We start from the raw sequence: 23,730 nt of genomic DNA on the forward strand, positions 1-23,730 counted from the left end.
ACAGAATAGCAGTGGAATACCGTTCAGCTACACATGAACATACTCAGACATCCAATAGTGTTGCACCTCAAATCTCAGCATGCTTCCTTTCATCTATAGATTGTAACGTACCAGTTCATTTTTAATCCAAATACACTGTGTGCACAATTATTAGGCAAGTGATTATTTTGACCATATCATAATTTCCAACTCCAAGCTGTATAAACTTGAATGCTTGTTGGATTTAATGCAGATCGGGTGATGTGTATTTGTGTAATGAGGGAGGGTGTGGCCTAAGGAGATCAACACCCTATATCAAGGTGTGCATAATTATTAGGCAGATTCTTCTCCTCAGGAAAAATGGGCCAAAAAAAGATTTAACCGACTCTGAAAAGTCAAAAATTGTAAAAAGTCTTTTAGAGGGATGCAGCACTCTTGAAATATCTAAGATTTTGGGGCGTGATCACAGAACCATCAAATGTTTTGTTGCAAATAGTCAACAGGGTCGCAAGAAACGTGTCGAGAAGAAAAGACGCAAATTAACTGCCAAAGATTTGAGAAGAATCAAACATGACACTACCAGGAACCCATTATCCTCCAGTGCTGCCATATTCCACAACTGCAAACTACCTGGAGTGTCAAGTGTCAAGTACGAGGTGTTCAGTTCTCAGAGACATGGCCAAGGTCAGAAAGGCTGAAAACTGACCACCTCTGAACAAGACACACAAGTTGAAATGTCAAGAATGGGCCAAGAAAGAACTGAAGACAGATTTTTCAAAGGTTTTTGCGGACTGAGGAGATGAGAGTGACTCTTGACAGCCCAGATAGATGGGCTTGTGGTTGGATCACTAACAGACACAGAGCTCCACTTCGACTCAGATGGCAGCAAGTTGGAGGTGGGGTACTGGTATGGGCAGGTATTATTAAAGATGAGCTAGTTGGACCTTTCCGGGTTGAAAATGGACTCTCAGACCTACTGCCATTTTTTAGAAGACACTTTCAAGCAAGCAGTGGTACAGGAAAACGTCTCCATCTTTCAAGAAGACTTTGATTTTCAAGACAACGCTCAATCACATGCATCAAAGTACTCCACTGCGTGGCTGGCCAGTAAAGGCCTTAAAGAAGAAAAACTAATGACATGGCCCCCTTCTTCACCTGACTTAAACCCTATTGAGAACTTCTGGGCCATTCTTAAGCAGGAAATTTACAGTGAAGGTAAACAGTACACCTCTCTGAACAGTGTCTGGGAGGCTGTGGTTGCAGCTGCACAAAAAGTTGATTCTGACCAGATCAAGAAAATGACTGACTCTGTGAATGGAAGGCTTGTGACTGTTATCGAAAAGAAGGGTGGCTGTATTTGTCACTCAGGGTTTTTTTGTTTTTTTTAAATTTCAGAAATGTTTTTGTAAATTTTGAATTTGTTTATTAATATCACTTTAACAGGTGAAAATAAAGAAGTGAGACAGGAAAATCTTGGTTTTTCATTTGGTTGCATAATAATTCTGCACACTAATAATTGCCTAATAACGGTGTACATCTAGATATTCTCTTAAGAAAGCCAAAACTTCACTTTTACTACTTAAATGTTCAGGTTTGAGGGTTTGTTAACATTTTGGATTGACCAAGAGCACTGTTGTTGTACAATAACAAAAGTTATCATCAAAAATACAACTTGCCTAATAATTGTGCACACAGTGTAAATGAATTCATTCTGACATAGCTGTTATTTCATTTCCTAGATGGTGCCTAAATTGTTGAATGTGGCTTAAATCAGTTATCCACAATCAAAAGCAGGTTCTACACAAATAATACATAAAAAGGGAAGAGTTATCCTTAATACTCTGGGGTAGACGTGTTTAGCACTCGCTCCCAAATTCTGCCGCTATAGAAAATGTTTCTTAGTAGAGAATATCTTTTTCGAAGCTTATTGTTTTACTGAATTCGTTACAACAAGGTGTTAAATATAACTCGAATTAAGGAATTCGATGAAATTACTAAAGAGAGAAAAGAAAGAAGGGAAAACATTACAAAACTGACAAGATGAAATTCTACACGTGCATAAAATGTGTTAGGGCATTAAACCTTTTTGTACTTCAACACTGTGTTGTGAATATTGCTACATAATAAAATTCTCATATTCACTAGAAGGATTTTTCTCTCTCATGGCACTGCCTGCTGAATCAGTGATGGTTTTCAGCCACTAAAGAGGTCCAATTAAATCCAATCAGAAACCTCCCTGCTGATGGCGTAAACGGTCCTTTATTGGTGCATCAAGACGAGGAAATAAACCAAAACTAATTTAGTTTGCTGTGACCTTATTTGGTATGCTACTGTAATAGTCCAGGTGTCATTATGTGAATTAGGGAATGCCAAATGAAAAAGACGCTAAGGGTATTCCTACAGTTCATATAGCTGAGATGAAAATTTTCCCTTTAGTTGTATTATTTTTACTAGGCCAACGTGCAAATGGCATGTACTTAACACGTAGTCTACAGCAAAACAAAAATGCATATATAACAATTACCTCTGGAGATGCGAAGCCCAGGTACTCCCAGTCCCATGTGCCCCCAGCAAAACTGTGAACATCAACACCTCAATATTACAATCTATATAAGCAGATGTGTCAAATATAGAAAATATAACCCTCCCGGGGTCACCAAGCTCTAAATCTAAGTCATGTACAACAAAAGCCTGTTTTTTCAGAATGGAGAGTAATTTACTTATCCGAAAATCATTCATTTATCTAATAGTAAAAGTGTTAAACGTCTCTCCGTTAGAATTGGAGACGTGTTTCCAGTTCACTTTATTCGAAAAAAATATATATCCCTGTGCAGTATACCCGTCTGTTATTCTATCTAACTGGATGGACAGGAATGTTGTATGATACTGAAGTCATTGTATTCGGAAATAAAGATGAAACTCTCAAGGTTAACACACACCTTGACTCTAGGGGTCTAAAGACACAAAATAAAGTCAGAAATCTTGGTGTAATTTTAGAGTCTGACCTTAATATCAGTAGTCAAGTGAAAGCGATAAGCAAATCAGCTTACTACCATCTCAGAAATATAGCCAGAATTAGATTTTTTTGTCTCAGGACAGGACTTAGAAAAACTTGTTCATGCTTTCATCACCAGCAGGGTGGATTATTGCAATGGACGGACTCCTTACTGGGATCCCCAAAAAGACCATTAGACAGCTGCAGCTCATACAGAACGCTGCTGCCAGAATTCTGACCAGAACCAAAAATCTGAGCACATCACTCCAGTCCTCAGGTCCTTACACTGGCTTCCAGTTACATTTAGAATAGATTTTAAAGTATTGTTACTCGCTTATAAATCACTTCATGGCTTAGGACCGAAATACATTACAGATATGCTAATTTAATATAAACCTAGCAGACTACTCAGATCATTAGGACCAGGTCAGTTAGAGATACCAAGGGTTCACTCAAAACAAGGTGTGTCAGCATTTAGTTATTACGCCACCTATAGATGGAATCAGCTTCCAGAAGAGATCAGATGTGCTTCAACAGTGGACACTCTTAAATCAAGATTAAAAACACATCTGTTTAACTCTGCATTTACTGAATGAGCGCTGTGCTGCTTCACACTGACTGCACTTTTTATCCAAATCACTTTTACTCCTGTTTTATTCTTAACATTTTTTAAACTGTTTTTATTAAAAATCACATTTATTTTCTTTAATTATTTCTTTTTGTTATGATTTTATCGTGTGTGTTTCTTATTTTTCATATATAATTTTTTTTCTTTTATAAACTGTTTTCTAATTTCTATGTAAATCACTTTGAATGACCTCTGTGTATGAAATGTGCTATACAAATAAACTTGCCTTGCCTTGCCTATTACTCTTCTTTAAGCTTTCTGATAAAACTGCTGACCAAAAATTGCTGTCACTTCGTCATGGCAGAAAGCTGGCCAACATACATATATGAGTGTTTATAGTGCAAATTTAAAAAAAAATAATAATAAAAAATAAAAAAAATAAAAAAGTGAAGTGGTAAAAACCTGCGTCGTGGGGCTTCTGGTGAGTCATTGGGTGCCACGCCTCGAGCCACAGAAGCCAGAAACTCCTGCCTTTTCTGCTGCACCAGACAGGCAGCACGGATGATCTTATGGCGAGGGGTACGGAGGTAGGGCCTGTTAACTTTCTGGGCGAGATCCTCCGTCACCATCTCGAGATCAGTCTGAAGAAGTGAACATGACCACACTTCAGTGATGACTTACTGGTTAAGACCTTTGCTGGGGCAGATGTTTCTTTGTACAGATTTGGTAGCTATATGCTATAGACAAGTAGAAATGGATGTAGAATTACCTGCATAAGTTCAAAAATTTCTTTCTTGGTGCTTTTGGGCTCCAGAAAGAAACCATAAGGGTAAGAGCACTTGAGGATACGGCGAGTCTTGAGTAGTTCATGGACTGCATCTTCAATAAAAGTAGTGTCTGGAGCACCTCCTTCCCCTGCAATAGTGAAGCAAAGCAATCAGTCTTCATTCTGTACCTAATAGCGGAGACCTGCTGCTCTGACAAGAGGCATTTGTGTAAGAGGAGAGCAGAAATACAGAGCCTTACTTCCACTCAGGACTTTGCTCAACTGCTCCATCTTGTCTTTGGCCGTTTTAAGGAGACGTTCTTCCAGCTATATGAAACAGTAAGAGGGAGCATTAGGACTGAGTGCGATCTTACTGCAATGGGAAAAACTGGTAATGGAAAAGCAATCCATTACCTGGTAGCTGTGCTCATGATTTTTGAAGCGTGTGTAGTAGTGCATAAAGCGATCGAGTTCCTGGTAGCTCTTGTGCTTCTTCTCAGCCTGCATGTTTAAACACAAACCAGAAATAAACTTTTACATTCATCAGTGCCAATAACTTCAAATCAACTATTTTTTTTTGTTTGTTCATAAGGAACAGATATATACAGATACCATTCAATTTAGGGAACAAAAATGTTGTACCTCCACGGTCATTTCTTTCGACTGCTCTTCCACCTGCTGGATGACCTCGTAGCGAGTGCAGCGGTAATATCCTCCTGTAGAAGAGCTGTGCTTCTTCCACTCCTCCAGACAGATCCAGCAAAAATCATACTTACACTGTAGAGACCCACGGGAAGCATATGATCGCACAAGAGCTCACTGACCATGACAATGCTTATTAAACAGTAGGTTACACTGTGCTAGTAATCTGATTTATAAAGGCATTATAAAAGACAGGATATTTATAGCTTCAGCTTAAAGTTAATATTGGTCTATCCTGCAGCACCTAAACAAACACTTTTGACAAAAGTGAAATCGGGACATTATTTATGCCCTGCACCTTTGGAGCGGAAACTAAAAGAGCACCTTGGCACACTGCATGTGGTTGCAGCCTTCGTTCTTCTGAATGGGAGACTTGCAGTTGGCGCAGGGTTTGGAGTTGGTGAGTAACCACAGACAATTGGCAGCATCCTCATACGCCTCACTCACACCTGCCACTGCAGGAGAAAAGGACAAAAATAGATTGTAGTCTTGTTTCAAGCACAAACAGACAAGGCACATTATCATATGGTTATGCAAAAAAACATGATCAGAAACAAAAATAAAAGTCCTATGTTTTCGATGCAGCTCCCATTGGCTTCAGGAGTAGCTTAAACCAAAATTCTTCATATGCAAACATCACAGAAATCCTTATAGGCATGACACTTTGCCCAAACACTATTATATTTCATCCCATTGAAAAAAATCCAGTTATTAGTCCAATTGAAGACAATACCCCTATATGTTATGTTATATGTAGCGCAGCTCAGACGTCTCTTCTACAAGACAGGAAGGCAAAGGTGTCTTTTTTTTTTTTTTAAATCATGGAGCAGCAATACATTAAAACACTAACACTGCTTAGTACGGGTTATGCATTTGTTGTTCAGGTGTGTAGCAAAACATACTCACATTCTTCTGGCTTCATGTCAGTGACTTTCTGCAGCCACATTTTCCATGTCTGGCAGTCACATGGTTCATGAGCCTCCCCCTGGCACTCCCTGCAGAGTCACACACAAGCACATGGTCACTGTAGCACAGGGTGAAGGATGTGCATTAGTGGCACTTGCACCTGAACATGTATCCTGTAAACGTATCCTGCTTTGTTTCAGGTTTACATTCTGGCCAGTGAGAACTCTAATATAACTGAAAAGCTAAAGAAGGAAGGCATTAATCATTACTTCACTTATCACAGCCTGTCAAGAAAAAAAGAAAACACCATACACACAGGCATCAGAGTTAGGCAAGCGACCACGGGAAGTAGTGATCATGCTGAAATGGCAGACTAATGATTCTAAGCGGGTATCAATGCTAAAGGCTGGACACTTACGTGAAGTGTGGTCTTTATTGCTAATGAGAGTGACTTAAGAAAACTGTTATATATCAGATAGACAGCAGAACCATGTTCCTGCCATTCGTGCTTAGATAGATCTATGAGCAAATGTCCACACGGCATATGGAGGAATGGAGACAAAAGTGCACTGAGGTAAGTGTAATGAGGCCTGGCACAATCAGCACTAGACACATAACTGAAGTCTGTGCATGTGTGCAGTTTGAACAGAAGGGACAGAGCTGCAGGGAAGAGATGCTCAGCAATTTGTTGTGCCATACATCTAGCAAAAATCAAAGAATACACAAATGCATATCAATAGTTTTCAAAAGTGCAAGCATCTGTAATGTTTAAGCCAATGATTTTCTTGCCATAAAATGTAATCTTCTTTTAAACAGAGAAGTTGCCAGTGTTGTGGTTTTAGGATCGTAATTATAGTGCTGTGGTGGAAACCAACACTGACCAGCAGAAAAGATGTCCTTTGCCGCAGTCCACAGCCGGGGCCTGGAGCAGAGGAAAGCTGAGCGGGTCGGAGGCACTGGCACCGGGCCCCTGCCTCGCTAAGCGTACCGCTCTCTCACAGCCTGCCCGCGGACACCACCGGATGGCAGGGTTGTTCTCCACAAAGGCCTGGCAGAGAAGACCAAGAGAAAGGTAGCAAGAGTACAGCCGAATAAAGCAGACAGATGGAACCAGTAAACACAGCACATTATCAAAACGGACATTGAAAAAACTACAGCATCCTTTTTTTATGTGAACATAGCAACGGTGTTGTACTTTGTGTAGTAGTGTCACACAATCAGAACGAATATATAAATTGGAAAATGTTGTGCGGCACAAAGCAAATGATCGCTAATGAGTCTTTAATTTCAAGCACAACTGCATTATGATGAAAATAATTGGGATTATGTTTTTTTTCCTAGCAGATCAAGACAGCCATCATGTCCGTTAGTAACCTCTACCCTGACCAGAATTACAACACAACTAAAGCATTCCAGCAAAAGATTCAGAGTTGTTATGGCAACATAATGAATAGTTATTGGGCACACAGCATGAGACACGTCATTCCAAGGCATGTTCAGATTGAAGGGGCAGCGGATCATTACTGTTGTTTCCCCCTATAGCTCACACTAAGTTAACATTAGCCATCTTAGTCAGACGTCGCATTAGCCATCAAAGTTCCTTCAGGAAAGCGTGACTGGAATGTCGATAAGAAGCGATAAATTAACAGCTAGCTGGAGCAAAAGATGAAGCATTCTGTGAGTCAATAAGATCAGTATCTTGAGTACAATGTTAAAGTTGATTAAAATTAAACACCTAGTGTACAATTGAAAATAAATAAATAAATAAATCCTAACATGAGGTTGTATACAGTCGTATGCAAAAGTTTAGGAACCCCTGACAATTTCCATGATTTTCATTTATAAATTTTTGGGTGTTTGGATCAGCAATTTCATTTTAATCTATGAAATAACTGAAGGACCCTAATATTTCTGTAGTGAAATGAGGTTTATTAGATTAACACAAAATGTGCAATATGCATCAAAAACAAAATTGGACAGGTGCATAAATTTGGGCACCCTTGCCATTTTGTTGATTTGAACTTCATAGACAGGTGCATCCAATCATAAGAAAAGGTATTTAAGCTGGCCAATTGCAAGTTGCTGTTCTCTTTGACTCTCCTCTAAGAGTGGCAACATGGAGGCCTCAAAACAACTTTCAAATGACCTGAAAACAAAGATTGTTCAACATTATGGTTTAAGGCAGGGCTGTCAAACTCTGGCCCGCGGGCCAAATTTGGCCCGTGGTGTAATTATATTTGGCCTGCGAGATCATATCAAATGTGCATTACAGCTGGCTGGTTGCATGCTCCGCTAATACTACAAATCCCAGAATGCCTTGCGCCCCATTCTCTGTTGACAATCGTTAACAACCATGTTACAGTCACATCGGGCAAGTTAATTCCACCCTCCACAAAAACGGCCAAACGAAAGATGGAAATAGGAGTTTTCAAGACAGGTGGGAGGCAGATGTTTGTCTTGTGTGTGGAGCTAACGTGTCTGTAACAAAGGAATATAACATAAGACACTATGTAACGAAACATTATGAGAAGCATGGAACTGGACGTAAAGCAGAAGCTCCAGAAGGTGGAGGAGCTGAAAAAAAGTCTGGTTTCCCGGCAGACTATGTTCATGAAAGCAAAATCAAAGTGAACTGAAGCTGCTGTAAAGGCTGTAAAGCTTTATTGTGGCAGCAGAGACAGCAAAATCTGCCCAGACCTTTAATGAGGAAGAGTTTGTCAAAAAGTGTATGGTCAAAGTTTGCGAAATGAACACCACTGATGTGTCTTTTATTTATTTCAAATTTAATTTATGTGTTTGTAATATCAAGCTCTGGTTGTTCCAAATCCTGTGTTTAAGCAAAACCTAAGTTTGTTTCCATATGAAAAGGGTTGAACATTACATATCAGTTGCAGTTAATTTTTCAATAAATATTCAGTTTGGCCCATGACTTTATCTCAGTTTTATATTTTGGCCCACTGTGAATTTGACTTTGACACCCCTGGTTTAAGGGAAGGCTACAAAATGTTATATAAGCTGTCAGTGTCCACTGTGAGGGACATAGGGAGGAAATGGAAGACAACAGACAGTTCTTGTTAAGGCCAGAAGTGGCAGGCCACGTAAAATATTGGAGAGGAAAAGGTGAAGGATGGTGAGAACGGTCAAAAACAGCCCACAGAACACCTCCAAAGACCTACATCAACTTACTGCCGATGGTGTCACTGTGCATCGTTCAACAGTTCAGTGAACTTTGCACAAGGTGAAGGTGTACGGGAGAGTGGCGCGAAAGAAGCCTTTTCTGCACACACGCCACAAACAGAGTCACTTGAGGTATGCAAACATGCATTTGGACAAGCCAGCTTAATTTTGGAATAAGGTGCTGTGGAGTGATGAAACAAAGATTGAGTTATTTGGTCATAACAAGGGGCGTTATGCATGGCGGCAAAATACACAGCATTCCAAGAAAAACACTTTCTACCCACAGCAAAATTTGGCGGAGGTTGCTGTGGGGCTGTGTGGCCAGTGCCGGTACTGAGAATCTGGTTAAAGTTGAGGGTCGCATGGATTCCACTCCATGCAATGTTGAGGAATCATCCACAAAGTTGGAGTTATGCCAAGGCTGGATATTTCAACAAGACAACGACCCAAAACACTGATCAAAATCTACTCTGGCATTTATGCAGAGGAACAAGTACAATGTCATGGAATATCCATCCCAGTCTCCAGACCTGTATACTATATCATTGAACACCTGTGGGGTGATTTAAAGCGAGCTGTCCATGCTCATCAACCATCAAACCTAACTGAACTGGAGATGTTTTGTAAGGAGGAATGGTCCAAAATACATTCATCCAGAATCCAGACACTTATTACAGGCTATAGGAAGCATCTAGAGGCTGTTATTTCTGCTAAAGGAGGTAATATTAATATTGAGGTGATTTTTCTGTTGGGGTGCCCAAATTTATACACCTGTCTAATTTCACCTTTGATGCATTTTGCACATTTTCTGTTAATCCAATAAACCTCATTTCACTACTGATATATTTCTGTGTACTTCAGTTATTGGATGGATCAAAACGAAATTGCTGATCCAAACACCCAAATATTTATAAATGAAAATCATGGAAATTGTCAGGGGTTCCTAAACCTTTGCATGCGACTGTAAATGTGGCATCATGATAGTTATACCTTAATATCAAACTGCAGGTAGCGCTTGTCCATCTCCCTGGACACGACACTCTCTATAACCTCCACAGGAACCAACTGGAAGCAGTCATAAGCTGGGCAGAAGATGTTATGTGCCTCTCCCTCCTGGATCTTCATATTCAAAAAGCTGCCAGAGAAGACAGTTTACTAAACAAATGATTTTAGTCTTTGGCAGAAATATTCTAGATGAAAACAGAGCAGCTGTCACAAGGTAGCATATGGCACACATCTTGCATCTGAGCAGTTTAAAAGCCCAGTATAATTAAAGATGCTGAATGGCCTGTGGAACAAACAAGGGTTTGAAAAAACAAACTCTCACCTTTCCCAGCATGTTCTGCAGAACTCGTGCCCACACGGGATATCAACAGGCTCTTCGAACATGGAGGCAACACACATACATATTCCACACTGGGAGAATAAGCACAAAGCAAAAAATATCAAGAGTGAGATTATTTTTCAGCAGATTTAAGGTAATACACATCCACATCTGGATCAGGGCAGACTGAGAAAAACAAAAGTGCAGCAGATAACGATATACACAATGCTTCAGTCTTAATTGTTAGCTTAAAACAAGGACACATTAAATGAGTTTGGACTCAATTTTACAGCCACCAGCCCACAGATTGGAATCTGGGGAAAACTCGTGGCAAAGGCTCATGTAGTGTGAGCGGTTCAGCGATGTGAGTTTCTCAGTCTGCAAGTTGTCACACATGCTGATATTTTTAACAGTGATGTGTGTAGTTTGAGCATCAGTGACAGACGTCTGTCCATTTGGGCGTACGACAGCAAAATGTAAGCGCAATAATGTTGTACTTGCATATGGCATGTCATACCCAAATGGATGTTTGGAACAGCAGCATTTCCAGGCAGTAAACAGTATAGAATTAGTTGTTTCTTTGGTGTACTTCTCAATAAGCACATTTTGTGCTGTACGAGAGCTTGTAAACCATTACAGTGAAGAAAAGACTGATTATGAAAATTGCTAAACACGATTTTAGTCATTTAGTCTGCACTTGACTTTGTGTGACTTAACACTTGGATGAAACAGTGTATCTGTAATGTTAAGCATCATCATGTCCATTCAGTCATCTCCTAAAAAGCTTCTTTATTCTGAGGACTGTGGTTTTACTATCGAGTCTACAAGTGGCCACTGTGAAACAGCCATTGTTTGACTACAGTATCTGTATTGATACATACACAGACTGACCGTGCTCAAGCAACATTCTACCAGGGTACTGTTTCCATCACACAGGCTAATTTCTCACAAAACAACCTGCAAAGGGATAAAATTGGAAACTAGTGAACATAAACAGTCCTAAACCGTAAAAATGGCATGGACACCTCTCTCCTACAACATGACTCACTGAAACGGAGCGGATAATGTAGACGTGTAGAGCTTCCACACGAATTAGGGTTCTCACCAGGGAGTGATTGTCATCAGCGGGCGAGAGGCTGATTTCGTCAGGTGACGTGATGGAGGAGCGAGTGGTGCGTGGCGTTCGAGGTGAGGGAAGTGTATCCCAGGCATTGTAGCCTTTTGGTGGAGGAGTGGGCATCTGAACTCCAGACCGCTGGCAGCAGTCCTCAGCGTTGGACATCCATGCCTCTAGAAGCTTCTCTCTGTCCCAGTCTGTGTAACACAGATATGGTGTATAATAGGTGTACCATACTGCAGCAATGCCAGATAGATCATACTGCTCCAAAATAATAATATAATCCTTCGCTCAATTCGGTCTGTGTGTATACTTAAATCTTCTAATTTTGTGTGAAAAGAATAATATCCTTGGAAACCTTAAATACAGCCTAGCCGAATACAAATATTATACAGGATATTAAAAAAAAAAAAAACATTTTACAGGACCTCAAAAGGCCCTAAAGCACCGTCACCTGTGAGAAGTTTTAACTAAGGAAGCACAAAGTCCAGCCGTATAATTTATCTGTGCTGTTATGTAAAAACATGCTCGGTCATCCTGTTCAAGCTTAACAACTAACACAGCACAGTGATGTAGTGCTCAAGTCAGAGCTCCATGTCAAAACTGATTTAAAGCATGACCTCCTGCACTATATCCCCATGGGACAATCCCCGGCGCCAGCATAAAGCACACTGAAACTTCTCATCCAAAGTGCAGTCTGTAAGCCGAGACACTAGAAGAGCCGATAAGTTTTAATGAAGTGTTAAGTAAATCCAACAGAGTCACAATCCAGCCTAAAATCAACAGACTGCTGTCAACATCATCGCGAAAAGGATCAAGACCCAGTATTAAAGTTAAAAAAAAAGAGAGAAGAGGAAAATTAGAAAGGATTCAATTTTCTCTTTTCATTGTGTCTTTCAGGCTATTAATATACTAGCAAGTTAGGAATACATAAGAAACCGAATTGCAAATAAAACAACAGAGAGAAACCGCTGCTGGCCAGAGCTCAGAAAAAGAATTTGAAAGAGAAAGAAAGAGAAAGAGAGAGTGAGTGAGTGAGTGAGTGAGTGAGAGAGAGTGTGTGAGAGAGTGTGTGTGTGTGAGAGAGAGTGTGTGTGTGTGAGAGAGAGTGTGTGTGTGTGAGAGAGAGTGTGAGTGTGTGAGAGTGAGTGAGTGAGTGAGTGAGTGAGTGAGTGAGTGAGTGAGTGAGTGAGTGAGTGAGTGAGTGAGTGAGTGAGTGAGTGAGAGTGTGAGTGTGTGAGAGAGAGTGTGAGTGTGTGAGAGAGAGTGTGAGTGTGTGAGAGAGAGTGCGAGTGTGTGAGAGAGAGTGCGAGTGAGTGAGTGTGAGAGAGAGTGTGAGTGTGTGAGAGAGAGTGCGAGTGTGTGAGAGAGAGTGCGAGTGTGTGAGAGAGAGTGCGAGTGTGTGAGTGAGTGAGTGTGAGAGAGAGTGTGAGTGTGTGAGAGAGAGTGCGAGTGTGTGAGAGAGAGTGCGAGTGTGTGAGAGAGAGTGCGAGTGTGTGAGAGAGAGTGAGTGAAAACTATTACATTTTGCAACTATTTAAAAACTACATTTTACATTTCCACAGTTCCTCTGAGGTCATTTGTATTTTTTCCAGTGAGCAGGTTTTCCAAACCAAACTGTTTTATATCATATTAGAGAGAATAACAAAACAATAGGAACAGATTTAACGGTATTTTCCATTCTCAAGCTCCAATAAAGTTCAGAAATGAGTTAGAATCAAATGAAATTCTGGTTACTTCTGTTTCTATAATAAAGCAGTTCGGTTCTGAAAAGAATATATACTGTTAAAAAATAAATAAATAAATCCCTTGGGAAAGTGAAAAAATCTGGAACATGGTAATACACAAATGATTCTAAAATGGCAGGACAGAAAACGATAGATAGATGACAATAGATCGAGATACATACATACATGCATGTTGGTAGTTCAACAAACAAATCAATATTATAAGCCAGTAACAGATTTCAGCCGTGTTTTTGTGGAAAGCTGTTTATGTATTATCTGTAATGATACACATCGCCTACCCTGCACATTCACTTTTTTTTTAATATACACACATTCTAAGGAGGAGAAACCCCAGATTTTACCCTATGCCAGCAAATTCCAAAGAGGACATAATTGCAATAATAGCAAGCATGATGGAGAAGAACTTTTCCCTGTGGGAACAACTCATCTAGAACGAGGCCTTGCAATGGCCTGTTCACATAAGTGGAGATAATTAAAGAAAGCACAGATCTTACTGTGTGACTTGCACCAGAGAACCTTTAACTTCTAGCTTTTAATTCTATTTAATAAAACATACAAAAGAAAAATGCCAGAGATGGAGCAGTGCTACATACACTTCACATTTTCAGGGCATATCGGGATCCTAACAGATATCTTAGTGTGACTATGACATGCATACCATGTGCCCTGAGGAGAGCCTCTGCAGTGAAGAGAGGAGCCTGCAGCATGTCTGCTGTCTCCACTATCAACATGTCCTTCAGCCTCCTCAGGTCCTGGACCCGCAAGCCCTCGTACAACTGAGACATAATCAGAGACATATTCATCATTCAGCCCAATCTTCTACATCCTAAAATCACCACCACCATGGCTATTATGCTGCTCACCTCCTTGCGGTCCAGGGCAGCGTACTCTGCCTCGATGTCCTCAGCATTGGGGTCTGTCGAGAAGACCATCTGAGACTCCAGACTTAGTGCCAACTCCTTATGATGCTGTTTCTCTGCACAGTCACATGGGGTCTCCTTATTTTCATTCTCAGCAAACAGATCTGCATTACGCTTTACAAGCAACTGTGAGAAAAGGAAAACAAAAACACTTTTTATCGATGCCATTATGCATGGCCATATTCATAACATTTCACTAAAATGACTGAAGATCTAGAAGGTGTTTGAAGAACATGCCCACCTCCACGCACGTCTTCGTCCCTGAGGCAGCAGCATAGTGCAGTGGTGTGTTTTTCTTGTTGTCACTGGCGTTGACGTCGGCATTCTCGTACTCGCCGCGGTCCAGCTTGGCACCGGTCCACTTAAGGATCATCTGGAGGCAATCGGCGCGACGTCGCTCATCCTCATAGGGCCGTGCCAGGCGCGGCTGCAGCGTCCCCTCGGCCAGCAAGATGTGCGGTCCCATGCACAGCACGTGCAGCGCGGTCTCGTTGTGCAGGTTGCGCTTGTTGGGATTGCCATCCTTGCTGAAGAGGAAGGACCTGAGAAGTAAAATGAAGAGAAGGGGGTCAGGGTAAATGGGTGAAGAAGAAAAAAAAAAAAGAATAACCTACTTCTTAATGTCATGTCCTCAACTAATGAGAACAGCTGTATAATTTATGATTGCAGTTACATTATAAGTAGATTAATTCAAGCTCTTTTAGCTAAAGCTTGTTTTACACTGTGTAATAACAGCAGTCTTTTACCATTATTACTTCTGATCCTAATAAATCTGGGCCCAGTTCTAACGCACTGTGCAAGAACATGCGCGCTGCTCTTGGTGTCAGCTCGTGCGATAAAGAGCATTTAAACATAGACCTGTGATTACACAAAATGTTAAGCTTAGAGAATCGATCAGACTAATTTAAAAGATTTGAGATGAGCTTTGCTTAGCTCCCCCCCCATTGTCATTCTGTGTTCTGTAGCTATCTCCTGACTGTACATACTCACATGGCTTCTTATAAAATAATAAAATAAGTGCTCACTTCAGTCACATTCTACGATCAAACCATTTCTGACACTGACAAAAGCTTTCTGGTCACAAGTGCACTAATTTGGTGACTGGTGAAGACATTAGATTAGGCTTTCCAAGAGAACTGATATATTGGGGGTTTTTTCACCACGGGATGAAACTCGGGATCTGTTTAATCTGCAACATCATACACTTATATCCGCATGACTTGTTATAGACTAATTCACTAAAAAAAATTTTTTGTTTTTTTACATATTTACATATGAGGCAAGAAAAACATACAAAGAATCTTTGTATTTAAAAAAAAATTAAGAGGAGGAAAAAGACAAAAGAAAATCCCCAAAAACATTTTTCTGACACTTTGTTATCCAGATCCATTCTCAACCAACATCTAAATTCAGAAAAGATGCCATACTCGAGAAGGAGTTCGAAACCCTTTCATACTGCTGTATAAATATTTTTCATTTGCACACATTATGTGCAATCTAAACTCCATGAGACCATCAAATCACACGCCCACTCCTGGCACACCATTAAATCACAGTCTTCAATGTTATGGCTGTGCAGCCTGGAGCTACAAAGCAAAGATTCTTTACAGCACTGCTACGTATAATACATAGTGGATTAACACAAATAGAAATTTCTTTATTAATCTATCGTAACTTACAGCTAGCTGGACTTCTCGTCTCATTCCTTGTGGGACTAACGGCACCATAACATGAACGCAAGGCACGTTAGCGCGGACCGGACAGGAGGTCGTTTACACCAAGCAGACGCTTTGCTTACACGGCACATCCTGTGGGAATTTGATTTATGGAATTTATTTCTAGCTTTCTGAGTGAAACGTCCCAGTTTGGAGGAAAGCAGCTCAGAGTAACCCAACCCTCTAAAATCGGATGACATTTCTAATGTATCTTTAGCCACATTACTTTCCATCACAACTACTGTAACAAAAAATCTGGGTTTGAGCACTAGCGGCAGCATCATTAGATCTCAGTTGCACCAGGACTATAAAAACTGGTTACTTTGGATCTGTACTTTTAGATATGATCATCTGAATCAGCAAGATTAAAATACAGCTCAAAATTTGCAGAATCAAAGACATGGCTGTCTGCAGAATGTGTCCTTCATGACCATTTTAGGTGAAAGCATTTGGACAGGCTGTTAAACTGACATTGTAAAAACATCCTGTGACACACAGATCCCCCCTGCTGATGGCAATTCAGGCTTGTACTACGTGCAGCATTACATCCTGCTACCTTGGTTGGCTGAAGCAGATGGTCCATCAACAGCTCTCCACTTATTCCCCTGGGGTGATGAGGTCATATCCAAAAATGCTGTGAGGAATTTGACTGGGAAAAAGCAGTCATTTCTTCCTAATTTCATTTGTTGGCATTGTTCTGACCGGTGAGAAATAAACCCGAGCTGTACAAGCAATGGAGATGAATGAAGATGAGATATTGGGAACATGAACAGCTCGTTCTCTCCCACTTTATAGTTTGAGACATCGACACCTGTCTCAAGAGCGAAAGCGAATACTAAAATCGTGGCTTATCCTACTATGCCTGTACTGGGACTACAAGCACGTAAAGCTACAGACACCTGCTGGATGGTAATCTGTTTTAAATACGTTAATCCTAATTGGGGAATAAATGTCTCGTGTAAGGACAACTAGCATATCGAGGATAAGGAAAATTATACTGTTTCAATACTATGTCATTTTTAATATCTGGCATAACACATTCTGTCGTTAAAGCAAACAGATTAATGTGCGTGTTGTAAACTGTGGATAATCTAATAATAAACAAATGGGGTTTACAATCGAGACTTCTGTATGAGTAAAGTCACGTAATTCAAAAGATTCAGAACAATTAAGAAAAAATGTTCAAAAACGATTGGTGTCATTTTACGACACATTTCTCTGGTGTCAGGAAATATGAGGATATAATATAAGTGATGCCCAAGTACACGTTCCTGCAGTATCACAGCCACCATGAGATCTTTGGTTAACATTTTTAGACATTCTCTACACAACAATGCAAGCTCTGCGATAGGTGGAAGAACTTGTGGTTTTTCTAAATTAGCGTAGAATTGGGCCGAGATACACCCTGTGACATCATCATGAGTACAGTTATCAGAAAAAGCAATTACATTTATACCACAAGAAAAAACAGCACAAAAACTCAAGCATTGTATTCACAATGATGACAGAAAGAAAAACTTTTAAAGTCACGGATTATAACTTAAACAGTATAGAAGAATGAAGTATACGTTTTAAAACTCATGAACACTTTATGAACACGTTTATAATGTATTATAAAAAAGTCATCTAGACTAGAAACAGCTTCAAGCATGATGCATTATGTATGGTCATAATGACCGGCCCTATTCTCCAGTACAGTGCAACAACCATTAGCACGAACACCAGTAAAGTTACACTTAATAAAATCTAATCTGGACATGAAGCACTGTTGTGTGTTACCTGAGTATCCGTGTCATTGCATGCCTAGCAGCGTAGTGGAGCGGGGTGTTGTGTTGATAAGGTTCCCCGTATGAGGTGTTGGGGTCCAGTGACTCTTTAAACTGTGGGTTGCCCTCGTAGAGCTGGTAAGCAAGCACCTCATCTCCATTAATAAGCGCTTTTCGAAACTTGGTCGCTATATTCCCCATCGTTCAGCTCCCAGCTCTCAGCTCCACTCAGCACTACTTAGGCCGTGGATCCGGCATCGCGTGTCTCCTGGTAACATCAGAAAGACAATAATGATCCTGTTACACATACACACGTACATGTTGAGAATGGAAACAGAAGTACAGTCCAGTATCCGCTTTTTACAAGCCTACATTCTCGAACGCTGGCAAGCCGGATCGTTATTTGCCAAACGCTTCCCAGAGAAGGAGGAGTCAAATCCGACTCAAGCTTTTTCTTTAATAAGTTCCTCATAAAAAAAAGTGTAGCCTGGCGAACTAACAGAGCAAACAAGGCCTAATGTGTCCACGCTGACATGGTCTCTATTCTCTGCTAGAGAATGAAGAGTTAGTTCTCCCCACCGAGGCCCAGCAGTATTCACAAAAACAAAGTCACATGCTCAGCCACATGAGGGGCCTGACAGGAGCAGATGCTGTGCATGTCCTACTTGATGCATTTTTCTCTACATGCAGGACAGAAGTGCCTTAAACAGTCATTTTACACAAATTCCGCTATTAAGTGCTGCAAGATACGTTAACTGGTTGCGCTAATTAAATATTTGTGACACGGCACAAGAACCGACCCGTGAAATATTAAGCTGCACTTTCAGATCATCAAATTCTTATTAAAGCTGAATGCCTTCGGTGCCGAGAGACTACAGGTCCTCTCAGTACAAAGCGCTGTCTTACGATTTGTTACCAACATCTCTTTCGTGGTCACAAAATAATAATTGACTGGCATGATAGCATGCTAGCACCCCACTGACAGAGCAGGATGCCAAAGGAACAAAGTACAGAGCATATGGACATGAGTCAGTAAAATAACCGGTTTTCCCTGCTGTGTCCTGCCGTTAACTGTATGTAACAATTAGGGAGGCACCCTCTTGAAAAGAATAAAAACCGATGGATAAACATAGCTTCAGAGGATTACACATAAGACACGTTTTTGTCTTTACAAAACCAGCAAGGCCTTCTTTTCTAATGCAATGCAGTACATCTGGAAATTGAAGTTCACCTAAATAGGACCTACAGTAGCTGTGGTGAAAGTCTAGACCCGATGACTTTAGCCCCAATATCCAACTAACTTATTTTGTGATTACACTCCGCACTTACTTATAATAACTGCTCATGTAGTGTGAAGTTCATGATTTTTTTTTTTTGCACCAATAGTTTCAAGCTGGTTAGATATTTTTCGACATGAAGCCCCCAGCAACAAGTAGCAAGAACAGACCTGAAAAACAACCAATGAGAGCTCAGAAGAAACCCTGATTCATCAACTGTCCTGCGAAGCAGATTCCTTAATCCAGTTGTATCTGTTCATCCACTTGTGTGGGTGGGTTAAGGCAAAATGCAAGCAAAATAAAAAATAAAATGCTTTATTACGAAAGTATTTGGTTTGTCATGATTGCCAAATGGTCGCAGTATGAAAACTGCAATGCTTTTACACTGACAATCCTCAATGTGTTTTACCAGTGAATCTTTCTGGTCTCACATTTCTCTAAAACTTGTGTGTTCATTTGTGTAGGAATGCAGGATTCGGCACATGTTGTGCAGTATGTACGACAACATCCACCAAACAAATGATCACAATTCATGTAGTGTGAGTGGCTCAGAGATTGTGAAAGTCGTATAATGTACATTTAGCTGAAGCCAACGAAAGACCCAGGATTACGATTTAAGACCACGTGCAAACCTCCACTCACACAGTGACTCATGCACCACAGGAGCCAGGGAGACGAGACACACTTTTCCTTCAGGAGCACCAGGGGCTTCCGGCTCCCTCTGCCAACTGCCCTCAACCTACTGGGAGCAGGTTCTGTTAGAGGGGCAGGATTCAGCGGCTACAGTTATACCCCTACCCGTACCATCTGTCCACACAGGCACCCGAAGTGACCGGTCAGCTGATTCTCGAGTCTGCTTTTAGCCTGAGAGGTTACAATTCACAGTCCATTATTCTGGATAAATGTAAAGCATGTAGTCTGCTTCGAAAAGGAAAATCCAGATTTATGGCTGTGACATTTGCACTCATAAAGTGGAACTAAATAGCTTACAAATTGCACTGATTAAGCATTTAGCAAATGGTTTTGCTTGTAATTTTCCAAGAACCTCACGAGAACACGGACTCAAAAAAACACGTGTTTTCACTTAGCAGAGATTGCAGCGAATTAAATTCCATTATGGCCATGAAAAGAAATTAATCTTTTAGAGTAGAGAACATTCTTACAAAAAAAATAATTATATATATATATATATGGAAAGTTTAGATTTGAAATAAGAAATATTAACACAGCTTCAAAAGAAGCTTGTCTTTGTTTGGATTTCAATTCAAATAAAAAAATAAAAATCATTATAGTTGTGACTGGGATTGAAACAGGTTTATACAGAAAATGGACATTTGTTTCAAACAAACGTACCGTAAAAGGTTTTAAACCATTAAACAACAACTATACAGTCTGTCTTAACATCTAGCATCAATACAATCCACTTTATCTACACAAACATGAATCAAGCAGTCATTTATACGTGTAGATTTTTCATTAATTACTGTAATTTTCCCTTTATCCATATTTTTTTTCAATAAGTTGCCATTACTTCCATTTACTTTTTTTTTTATCTTATCAGTTTAACACATTACACACATCTACAGAGATGCAGAGAGAAATGTACTGATTGAAACAAGTAATATAGTTGGTTGTGGCTTCAAAGTAATTAGAAGCCTTTATCACATAGAGTACACCACAGTGAAATTCATTCTTCACAAATCCTAACTTTTGGAGGTTGTGGTCTTACCCATGAAGCAGAGAGGTGTTAAGGGCCTTGCACAAGGGCCCAACAGCGGCAGCACTGGGGCTTGAACCAGGATCCACCAATTAACAACCCAGAGAATTAATCGTTTGTGCCACCGCTGCCCCTTATACTTTATTTAAACGTCTGCAGTACAGTGTGTCAGGAAAGGAAGCTCCACTGAGCAGATTTTATCTGAATTGCAGATGCAGTAACACTGATATGATCCAAGCGCTTAAGTTTCAAGAGCATTGGAGTGGTATTTAAACACGGTGGCCGAATCCTTAGACTATGGTTGTTTTATCTTTCATCACTGCCAGATTGGGACCAACAGAGCACAACTTTTTCTCAATCTAATAATAGCATTTTACATCTAATAAACTTTTACATCTGCCACTTCTGTTTAGAGACACACATGATCAGACTACTGATTGGGTCACTGCACTGCAGAAAAATGGTCAAAAACAGAAGTGACAATGTGATGGACTACCACGTACTTCCCACACTTTATGTACAAAACTGATCAGTCATATATTCTGTATTCATATTGAATACTCATACTGTATTGTATCACATCTGCATTGTCTTGTACTGTATAGTCTGTACTTTTGAGAGTCACAAATAGCTGGAACCAAATTCCTTGTGTGTGTCAACACACTTGGCCAATAAACTTGATTCTGATTCTGTTTTTTTCCATCTAAGGTCAAGGCAGATTTGTTCCTAGATTCAGAAGGTTTCAGTTTAATGTATATATATTTTTACACGAAATGTTGCTATTCTAATTAGACGGGTTTTTTTTTGGTGGGTTCAGTGCACCTTCTTTCGTCCATAGCCACTCTCTCTTTGATCTTATAAGGACAACTGTACTGACAGCACAAGAATTGTTTGGAAGAAATTGTTCTCAGAAATGTCTCTCTAAAACAAAAAGAACAGCTTTTGTGTGTATTATTGAATATTTAATCTAGGTTACATAGAGTGAGCATTTCAAATCAACTCTCCTGCTGAAAATCCCTGCTTGGTCTGAACATCTATCTTCAGCCAAATCACCCAGTGAGCTGGACAAGCTGATAGACCTTATTCCATAACTAAATAGATCGATAAATGTTAAAACGTCCCCTACCAAAAAAAACAAACAAAAACAAAAAACCATCTTGTCCCTCATGATGCATTTTGCAGAAGGTCAGAAGCTGTTTCTATCTGCCAGCTGGCTACATGATCTACCAGTTTGACCAGCTGGGCCTGGGGTTTGGCTGCTCATGATAGCTGGATTTTTAAATAGGGTTCTCTATAGATAACAAATAACAAGGTTCACAGCTACAAAGCTGAAGTAAATCTTGGCATGTGAGGTGTCTGTGTTGAATATGGAGGCCGTATGGTGTCCTCCAGCTGCCTCAATGTTGTTTAGAGATAAACTGGCTACATTTCCTAGAAGACTCTGGAATGTGTGTTGGTATATATATATATATATATATATATATATATATATATATATATATATATATATATATATATATATATAAAATTTCTAACACAGACAATGCCCGGGAAGAAGAATACCTTGTTAAGCAACCACACCTTATTCCCAAAGACAGTACTATACCAAGCTTCACTACGGACAAAAGACCTTAAAGTCCCGAGCACAAAACGTATCAATTTTCACATCAGAAATGAGAAAAATAAACAAACAGAAGCGTCATATACTTTCCAGACTATTTCTTTATCCGTATCAACGCCTTGTCGTGTCATTCGCATTTAGCCATTTTCAGTTTGCAAAAAGAAGCGTCTAAATCCCGAGCTGCATCCATTCACAGTTAACTGGCTGTTTAACTAACTTACCGAAAGCCTTCAGAGAACCAATGCTAACTAGTCGTGTTAGAAAAGACAGCTGGTTATTGTGTCCTGACACCGGCCCATCTGTACAGCAGCTAGCTAGCGTTACTAAGCAAAACACTCTCGGCGTTAACAAAAACACTAACTTGCTCCAGACATTTTCACTGCTTTATATAACTCAGACACGTATCAAACAACCCAGCTACTACTCATACTTTTCAGCAATGTCCTAGCTATCCAAACAAAACAGACAATAAAATAATAAGATAAGCTAAAGCTAACAAACACCAAAAACAAACAGCTTGGATATTAAACCTGGCTTTGCTAGCATACCACGGTGTTAGCTAGCTAGGCGCCTTGTTTACTAACATTAGCCAGTAGCGTCCGTTTGTGTTGTCTTATAAGCTAACTTTGTTGTTGTCTCGGAAATACACACTGATAACGTATGAAACTGATCACCTTAAGACGGAGAAACACGCGTCTAACGTAATGGAAAGCTGGTAACATGATAGAGTAGAATTTTAAATGTGTTTACCCGATTATCAGGAACAATAGGTGCGAGTTCGCTCGTTCTGCTCAACTGGAAAAACTCTGATACTGTTTCAGTCATCAGTCCGATCGGAGTTACTTTCACTCCAAAAATCGCCTTCCTTCTCTGCTCTTTGTTGTAAACGAGCTCAAATGAGCGTGAAGCAGTAAACAAGCAGCCAGCCTTCCTCTCTGTTTAACCTTCCACCAAAATACAAGTCCCTGCAAAGCTACCAGAGTGTGTGTGTGTGTGTGTGTGTGTGTGTGTGTGTGTGTGTGTGTGTGTGTGTGTGTGTGTGTGTGTGTGTGTGTGTGTGTGTGTGTGTGTGTGTGTGTGTGAGTGTGAGAGAGAGAGAGAGAGAGAGAGAGAGAGAGAGAGAGAGAGAGAGAGAGAGAGCGCACATGACTCTTTGCTTTGCACATTCAGCACAATACAAGTTAATATTTGTTCAAATACCATCTTCAGTAACTGCTTTATTCTTATTCTTCGGATTCTATTCTGGATTCATTGGGCAATGTGGGAATACAGTCCAGGTGGAGCACAGCAAGCAAGCAAGCAAGCAAGCAAGCAAGCAAACACACACACACACACACACACACACACACACACACACACACACACACACACACACACACACACACACACACACTCATACTCATATTCATACCAGTGGGATCTTAACTTGTCA

At 40.2% G+C, this 23,730-nt stretch overlaps 1 protein-coding gene across 3 annotated transcripts in view; it reads right to left on the minus strand.

Moving 5' to 3' along the window:
- The window catches only part of ankib1b (ankyrin repeat and IBR domain containing 1b), a 29,144-nt gene extending 5,824 nt beyond the window's left edge, over positions 1–23,320 (minus strand). Inside the window, exons 1-17 of one of the 3 annotated variants that reach the window (XM_027148783.2) lie at positions 23,049–23,320; positions 17,697–17,951; positions 14,444–14,744; positions 14,146–14,328; positions 13,941–14,058; positions 11,523–11,731; positions 10,421–10,509; positions 10,084–10,228; positions 6,798–6,964; positions 5,917–6,005; positions 5,335–5,465; positions 4,951–5,085; positions 4,723–4,809; positions 4,569–4,635; positions 4,312–4,457; positions 4,005–4,183; positions 2,504–2,555 (exon numbers count right to left, since the gene is read on the minus strand). In XM_027148783.2, the coding sequence (XP_027004584.1) occupies positions 2,504–2,555; positions 4,005–4,183; positions 4,312–4,457; positions 4,569–4,635; positions 4,723–4,809; positions 4,951–5,085; positions 5,335–5,465; positions 5,917–6,005; positions 6,798–6,964; positions 10,084–10,228; positions 10,421–10,509; positions 11,523–11,731; positions 13,941–14,058; positions 14,146–14,328; positions 14,444–14,744; positions 17,697–17,884 (2,286 nt within the window). In that variant the 5' untranslated portion in view covers positions 17,885–17,951; positions 23,049–23,320. Of the gene's footprint in view, positions 1–2,503; positions 2,556–4,004; positions 4,184–4,311; positions 4,458–4,568; positions 4,636–4,722; positions 4,810–4,950; positions 5,086–5,334; positions 5,466–5,916; positions 6,006–6,797; positions 6,965–10,083; positions 10,229–10,420; positions 10,510–11,522; positions 11,732–13,940; positions 14,059–14,145; positions 14,329–14,443; positions 14,745–17,696; positions 17,952–18,055; positions 18,079–23,048 lie in introns of those variants that run through there. The other 2 variants (XM_027148786.2, XM_027148785.2) reach the window with 2 other exon arrangements.
- Between the last annotated feature and the right edge of the window lie 410 nt (positions 23,321–23,730).

This window comes from Tachysurus fulvidraco, chromosome 3 (assembly GCF_022655615.1).
Source record: "Tachysurus fulvidraco isolate hzauxx_2018 chromosome 3, HZAU_PFXX_2.0, whole genome shotgun sequence".
Classification (NCBI taxonomy): domain Eukaryota; kingdom Metazoa; phylum Chordata; class Actinopteri; order Siluriformes; family Bagridae; genus Tachysurus; species Tachysurus fulvidraco.